The 8,358-nt window shown below is 38.4% G+C and overlaps 1 protein-coding gene across 3 annotated transcripts in view; it reads right to left on the reverse strand.

Annotated features, from left to right (window-relative positions):
• LOC114261190 (uncharacterized) overlaps nucleotides 1–5,354 on the reverse strand; it is a 35,421-nt gene extending 30,067 nt beyond the window's left edge. For all 3 annotated transcript variants that reach the window (XR_014346241.1, XR_014346242.1, XM_028201401.2), the window contains exon 1: nucleotides 4,814–5,354. Coding sequence is in view for 1 of the 3 variants with exons in the window: in XM_028201401.2 (XP_028057202.2) it covers nucleotides 4,814–5,169 (356 nt within the window). In the remaining 2 variants the exon portion in view is untranslated. The remainder of the gene's footprint in view (nucleotides 1–4,813) is intronic.
• Between the last annotated feature and the right edge of the window lie 3,004 nt (nucleotides 5,355–8,358).

Here is an 8,358-nt window from a genome sequence, read left to right on the forward strand (position 1 = left end):
AGACGACAGACTTGGCCAGAGGAATGGTGAAGACCAGGGGGAGGACGCATGTAAACCTCCTCAGTGAGATGGCCATTAAGAAAAGCATTCTTAACATCCATCTGATAAAGAGGCCAAGAACGAACAACAGCGACAGAAATCAAAGTACGGACAGTAGTCATCTTGGCAACAGGAGCAAATGTCTCCTCATAATCAATACCATACTCTTTGGAGAAACCTTTGGCCACCAGACAAGCTTTGTAGCGCTCAAGAGAACCATCAGAATGAGTCTTGACTTTGTAGACCCATTTGCAACCAACCAGATTCTTACCAGCAGGTAAAGGAACCAACTCCCAAGTACTAGTTTTCTGTAGAGCAAACAACTCATCCTCTATAGCTTGAACCCAATGAGGATCCTGACAGGCCTCCTTGTAAGACTGAGGTTCTGCAAAAGAGTGAATAGCAGACAAAAAGGTACGAAAAACAAGTATTAGACCAACCCAACCTTTTTGGAGGATGACGCGCTCGAGGAGGATATCGGTGTGCAGCAGGATCAGAGTCGTCAGAAGCAGGAGGATCAACAGCAGGGGTAGAGACAACTGGTAGAGGAGGAACCTTGCGACGAGAATAAACTAACAACGGAGGAGAAGAAGGAGGAGAAGGCGAAGAAGGAGAAGTAGTCAGAGGTGAAGCAGGAGGAGAAGATGGAATAAGCTCAGGAGGAACTGTAGAGATGTACTCATCAGATGAGACCTTAGAAGGAAATGGATCAATATGAACCAAATCCTCTTTGGAAACTGGGGCGGTGAGAGGAGGAAGCTGAAAGTAAGATAGACGTTCGAGAAAGGCAACATGGCGGGAGACATAAAGGCGACGAGAAACAGGGTCATAACAGCGATAACCTTTCTGAGTGAGACTATATCCCAAAAAAACACATAGGACAGACTGGACACTAAGTTTAGTCCTATCTTTACGGGGTAACAGGACAAAACACGCAGACCCAAACACACGAAGGAGGGAGTAATTAGGAAGTTGAGAAAAGAGAGCCTCATAAGGAGACCGACCACAAAGAATGGGGGTAGGCATACGGTTGAGAAGAAAAGCAGCAGTAAGAACTGCCTCACCCCAAAACGGAGCTGGAACGGAGGCAGAGAGAAGAAGAGACCTAGCTGTCTCAAGAAGATGACGGTGTTTACGCTCAGCTCGGCCATTTTAGGCAGGTGTATCAGTACAAGAAGTTTGGTGAATGGTACCCAAGTTGGCCAAATATTCACAGAATTCAGTTTTAAAGTATTCCCCACCCAAGTCAGACCGCAACATTTTAATAGTAGATCCAAACTGTGTAGTGACCATGGACTGGAAAGTACGATATATCTGGTAGAAGTCAGACTTATGAGTCATAAGATAAACCCACGTGTAACGGGTGCAATCATCAACAAAAGACACATAGTATACTGAACCCCCTTTAATAAGAACAGGAGAGGGTCCCCAGACATCAGTATGCACAAGAGAGAAAGGAGAAACAGAAATAGATGTACTTTTATTAAAAGGTAAAGCTGACATTTTGGCAAGTTTACACTCTCGACATTCATCAATTTAACTAGGAGAAACTTTACCCAACAATCCTGACTGAGCTAAAGACCGTAAGCGGTCAACAGACAAATGACCGAGACGAGAATGCCATAAGTAAAACTGACTCGACTGAGAATCTAATTGAAGCGAGGAAAGTGCAGCTGGAGAGGTGGATAAGGGGAGATGCAAACTTTCAACTACATAGAGATCTCCAATTCTACGGCCGGTCCCAATCTGCTTCTTGGACACCCGATCCTGCACACAACAGACAGAAGAGGAAAAGATAACATCAAAACCAGACGCATCAAGTTGACTGATAGATAACAAACTAACAGATAACTGAGGAACATAAAAAACAGAAGGAATAGTAACAGCAGACATGGCAGAGGGTGAGACAGACCCAACAGATAAAACAGACATACCAGATCCATTAGCAGTATTAATAGTAATAGGAACGGGTGGGGGAATACAATTTTGAAGTAAGGAAAGGTGAGGAGTCATATGATGAGGGCACCAGAATCAAAAATCCAGACAGAAGAAGGGATACCTGAAGAGGACCCAAGCAAACCTGAATGAAGAGAGGTAAGAACGGAGGCAGATGGGAATGACTGAGAGGTGGACAGGATATGCTGAAGTTGTGCAACCTGAGCACTCAAGGAAGTCAAGTCAGGATCGGGAGCCGGAGTAGATACAGTGTAAGCAGCAGGAGGTCGGAAAGTACTCGAAGTAGGACCGCGGAACTGTGTCTGAGAAGACGGAGCAGGCTGACATCTCTTTTTGGGACAATTGTTCTTCCAATGACCCCTCTGATGGCAGAAAGCACACTCATCTGGCCCTAATGGTCCTCTCTTGGGTTTCGCAATAGCCTGAAGTTGATGAGGAGGAGGGGTCGATAACAAGGGTGGCTTGGCAGGAGCCAAGAACACAGAAGGAGGCAAAGTCTGACTGGCCGTCTTAAGACGGGTTTCCTCGGAGAGGAGTTCACGAACAATAGCATCCACAGAGGGAAGAGGAGATCGGTGAAGGATGCCACCTCGAATAGCCTCATACTGAGGGGAGAGAGCTGTTAAGAACTGGACTAAACGACCCTGTTCCCGAAACTAAATATAAGCGTCTAGTATCTTGAGACTATGTGGTTCCATAAGAGCCAACTGATCCCAGAGACCTGTCATCTCAATATAAAAGTCCTGAATAGTTTGATCCCGCTGACGAGCACTCTGAATAGTTGTTTCCAACTCATACCGCTTGGCAAAGTTGGACTGCTGATAAACACCGAGTAAATAATCCCACACTTCCTTGGCAGTACTGTACTTGGAAAACATCATTCCAATACGGTCATCCACAGAGTTATGAAACCAGGTAAGAACTTGGGCATTATCACAATCCCAAATGTCACAGGAAGACAGATACCCTTCTACCTTCGGGTCCGATGGACGCAGGAGCAGAACCAGAAACATAGCCCCATTTTTTTTGACCAAGAAGAAAATTCTTCATAACACTGGCCCAATAGGCATAATTGCCACCAGTGAGTTTACATTTAATGACTTGAATTTTAGGGTCCATTATAAAGCAAAGTTGTAGAATAGTTAGGTCAAAGTATAATAAAGGAAACACTGAAGAACCAAACTGAGATGTGTCACTAACTCAGTTAACAGACGGAGCCAAGAGAACCAAACTAGAGGAGTGAGAACCTGAAGCCGACACATGCGAACCAGAATGAGAGAGAGAAGACGGCGAGTCGAATAGATGAGTCGAACAGTTGCAAGGAATCAGATGAATCAGACCCAACCAGATGATCGACGAAGCAAGAAGCTTCGTTCGACAACCAGGGCAAAGAGAGAGAGAGAGGAATCGCGAACCAGACTGTGCCAAGGAGAAGATTCACGACTGACGATTGATGAAGCAAAGGGCTCCAGACTGTGCCAAGGAGAAGATTCACGACTGACGATTGATGAAGCAAAGGGCTTCGATCAACAATCAGGTTTGAGAGAAGGAGAGAGACCTACGGTGCTAGGGTTTCTCAACCTGCTCTGATACCATGTAAGTTTTCTGAATAAAACTGTATATTAGTCTTGAATTCGATTGAACAAAGAATACATACATCATTTATATAGAGTACCACTAATTCCTAATCCTACATGAATACATTACTGAGATATATAGAAGTCTAATAGATATAGGACACTTATTCCTAATCCTAGGAGAACACATATTCTCACACCATCAACATTAATAAACAAAATAAGAATCTAAAAGTCGCTTACTTCATTAAATCAACATGAAATTACAAAAACCCACATTTCTGATAGAACATGCAAGTTGCAAATAAATGATCTAACAAATAATACCAAAACAGTCTCTCACACTTTGATTGAATAACGACTAGGAGTGCACATGGGTTAGTTTTGTTTGGGCTGGCACTAAATTTAGAACCAACCCAATTATGATAGGTTTCAAGTTTTTCAACCCTGGACCAAACCAACCCAATATTGTTTGGGTTGGAACCACGATTCCACTATACTAAAATTATGTGAATCAATCAATAATAAACAAACTTTAATATTTAAACATAACACAAATGAAGAACAAAATATTATTTCACACAATAGGAAGTCCAACTCAAGCTTAAACACAAGCAATGCAAATTAAATCCAGTAACACAGTGAATAAAATAAAATCAGCTATTGTAAAATCCAACTCAAACTTCCAATACTTCCTTCGTTCAACATAAATTAAATTTATGTAATATATATAATTTTGGTTCTCGGTTGAGGCAAAGCCTAAATCACCAACCAACCCAATCCTATAGGGCTGATGATTTGAAGACCTAGAACCTGTTAGAGCATGTGTGAAGGTAGAGTCCCACATCACAGATAAAAAAATAAAAGAGATAGGTCTCAATATACATTAGATGGGCTCTCCACTTATAGCTTAAGCTTTTAAGCGGATATGGTGCTAGGTATGTGTATTGCTTTGCATTTGTGGGCTCCTCGATTCCGTAACAGAGCCGAACCAATGTAGTTAAAAACTGAATCTACCGAACATGGGATTGGTTCGGTTCTTCTGTTTACTGGGTGGTATTTTGTGCTCAAGCTAGTAATCTAAAATTATCTCAAAGTCATTAATTTCAACACATAGAATGCTCAAGGATGAAGTTGCAAACGAATTAAAATCCAAAGCATTCTCAGCTCATGAACTGTGACAAATTCAAATGTTTTCCTCAAAAAAAGAAAAAAAAAAAAAAAAAAAAAAACGAACTCACACTTTGACAGAACCTTGAGGAGTGCCCTTCTTGTTGATATCGAAACCAAACAAATTGCGCCTCAAGACGTATTTGGAGGCGACGGGGATCATAATTAGGGTTAGGAAAAATCCAGCGGAACTGAGGAGGGCGTTGATGAGGATCGATCGCTTCAGCTCTGCTTCCATGTTGTAGTGATACAAAATCAAGTACAAATATGGAACCAAGAAGAAGATCACAGACACTTTCAGGATTTGTCCAGCCTTCGACGGAGCGATCGGAGCCTCCGTGGTTTGGGGTTGAGTTTCGGTGGTGGTTGGAGGCTTCGCGGTGGCGCTGGTGCTGGCCTCCGATGTGGCTCTCTTCCGAGCTGCCATCACGTCTCGTCTCGTCTCTCTCTCTCTCTCTCTCTCTCTCTCGTTTGCTTCAGAAAAACTCGAATCTGTGAGCTCGGGGAAAAAACACACACTCACTCACTTGGAAAAGCCTCTCTGTCTCTCTGTCTAATGATTCTGCGACATGGTCCTCCTTCGGCAACGTTTAAAAATTATTAAATTTTCCTATTATTCTCTTTATTTTTTTAAATATATTTTTTTTATAAAATATTAAAAAATTATTTAAATAATATGCTCTTAAATCAGGTCTAAATCCACGTAAGATGCACTTGGTCAACCGTGCGCGAACCAGCAAAAGATCAAATAAATTAAGAAATTTCTACCTACATCACTAATTTAATGACTTCTACTTCTAAAAATTAATTTTTTTATTTTATAATTTTATAATTTTTTTACTGTCCCCGTTTATAATCTCTCTTTCTCCTACTCCTCCTCACACCCAAAACTTTAAAAAAGAAAAAAAAAAAAAAAAAACTAGGATTGAACATTGATTGATTACAGCGACGAAACCTCAAACCTGCTATCCGTCCGTCAAATTTGTGGATTAGAGAAAATCAATCCACATCCGTCCGTAAATCCAACAGATGCGGATTGAAGGATTAGCGGATGGATGCGAATCAGTTTGACGGTTTAAAATTTTATAAATTTTCAACATAATTCAACTTGTGTAATTCCTTTAAAAAAATATATTACAGTCAATGACTTAAAAAAATATTATAATCACTACATGCCTCATCCAAAGAAAGAAAGTTTGAAACTTTAGAATATTACAATTATTGTATGTCTTATCCACATATTACAAGCATAAAATGCTTTATCCCCATAAAGTATTACAATTTATGATTCTTAAAATATAAAAACAATTCAAATCACCAAAACCATGAACATAGCTGTAGTAGAAATTATATGTCTCTGTATTGTTACATCTATATTTATTTTTGAAAATAAAAATCAATCAGCATATATCATCTTTTTTATTTATTATTTTTATAGTTAGATTTAAAAATATATATATAGATAAATAATGTATTTATTTTTTTCAATTCAAAAAAATATTCAAGTTGAAAATTCTTTTTTCAATGGAATATATTCAACAGAATATTTAAAAAAAAATTAATTTAAAATACAAATAGAATATCTAAACAAATTGAAAATACAAAATTTTATAAATCATTAAAAATGCTCGCGATTCGACAGTTCTATTATGGGTAAAAAAATCTCAAATCCACCATTCATTCAAAACTGGATAAATTAAAAAAAATCAACCCGCAACCTACCCAACACCATTCATTCCAACCCCCATCTCCAACAGCTGCAGAGAAGAAGAATCAGCCACTCAAATTGAACCAACGCCAAATTACTCTGTTTCGTATTATCGCAAATTACTGTTTCACCCATCTTCCCTTCCTGATATTCAACCACCCAAATCACCAAACCCCACAAGAAACTTTAAATTAACAGTTCCAAAGAGTTCTCACCATGATTACCTCCAAAATCTTCCTTCTTTTTCTTCCAAAAATCCTCCAGTAACAACCTATTTGTCACCAACAGGGGGTTGATTCCATGATAACACCTTCGAATCACTCGCTCAAGGCTTGGGTTTAAGTCTCCATAACCCCTTATTGGGATTAAACATACTCCTTAGTGCCTGGAGCACGCGGGGCCTAAGCTTCGGCCCCGACATAGGTGCGGTGGGATTCCCTGCAGATATGTTGTAGATGTTAAGGGGCAATACTCCCTAGCGGATATGTTGGAGTAACCTATCTGCATATCCATTTTTTTTAATAGAGGCCTAAGCTTCGACCCCGACGTAAGTGCGGTGGAGTTCTTGCATATATTGTAGATGCTAAGAGGCAATACTCCCTGACGGATATGTTGGAGTAACCTATCTACATATCTATTTTTTTGAATCAAAAAAAAAAAAAAAAAAACAACCTATTTGTCCAATGTTTCAAGCTCCCAAGAATACCCACAACCCAATTTCCCTAATGATTTGATCAATCAATTGGTTGATTCTGATTTGCTTGCTTCCCGACTTCAATTGTGTTACAACATTAAAGAAGTTAGAAAGTTACATATAATTGTTATAAGGTGTTGGAGCTCAGTCTTATTTGTGGATAACAATTTGATTAGTGCCTATGCGAGAATCGGAGATTTAGTTGAGGTGCGCAAGTTGTTTGATAAATGTCGGAACGAAATGTTGTTTCTTGGACTGCTATTCTTAATGGGTATTTAAGGTTTGGGCTTTAAGATGGAGCCTTTGTGTTTTTCAGGGAAAATATTAGAAGCGAAGTTCAGGCAAACTTTAAGACTTTTGTGTGTATATTGAATTTATAAAGTTGGAATGAAGTCATTGGAGTTCGAATTTGAAGGGAACAATGAAGATGATGATTGATCTAACCGTTTGGGTTAGAAGGATGGTGGTTGGAGGTGATGGTGGTAGGTTTTTTAGGTTATGGGTGTAAAGGAAAGGGAAAGAGAAATGTTAGGGATGCCAGTAATAAAGAAATTATAAAATTATAAAATAAAAAATAAAAATAATTATTAAATTCTAAGGGTGTAAGGAGTTAAATTGGTGTAGGTAGAATTTCCTAATAAATTACAAAGTCAGTATTATTTTGAGCAATTCTACACTTATTATGTATTTTTTTGATATATATTACGTATTTTTGTAATAAATATGCTGATGTGACAAAAGTCAAATAAATTACTAAGCCAGTAATATTTTGGGTAATGCTATCCTTATTATATATTTTTGTGGTGCATGTTTTTTGTAATAAATATTTCATATATTTTTTTTTTTTTGTAGAGTTACAATAATTTGTGATTCAAAAATAAAGTTACATATTTTGTGATAATGTTACGTATTTTTATGATAATGTTATGCATTTTATGGTTAGAAAATGCTTGGATAAAAATGTGTAACATTATTACAAAATGCGTAATTTCATTTATGAATCATAAATTGTTGCAACTTACCAAAAAAATAAGTAACATTTGCCACAAAATACATTTATATGTTTATATGTTTATGTACACATTTATATGTTTATATGTTCATATTTTGGGTAATGCTATCCTGACAGTCTGTGTACACATTTATATGGTTCATTCCTTTCTGTACAACCCATTGGAGTGCATCCAAACATGCATGCGCTTCAGCTAGTAATG

This window comes from Camellia sinensis, chromosome 12 (genome assembly GCF_055761805.1).
Source record: "Camellia sinensis isolate YWXY chromosome 12, ASM5576180v1, whole genome shotgun sequence".
Lineage (NCBI taxonomy): Eukaryota > Viridiplantae > Streptophyta > Magnoliopsida > Ericales > Theaceae > Camellia > Camellia sinensis.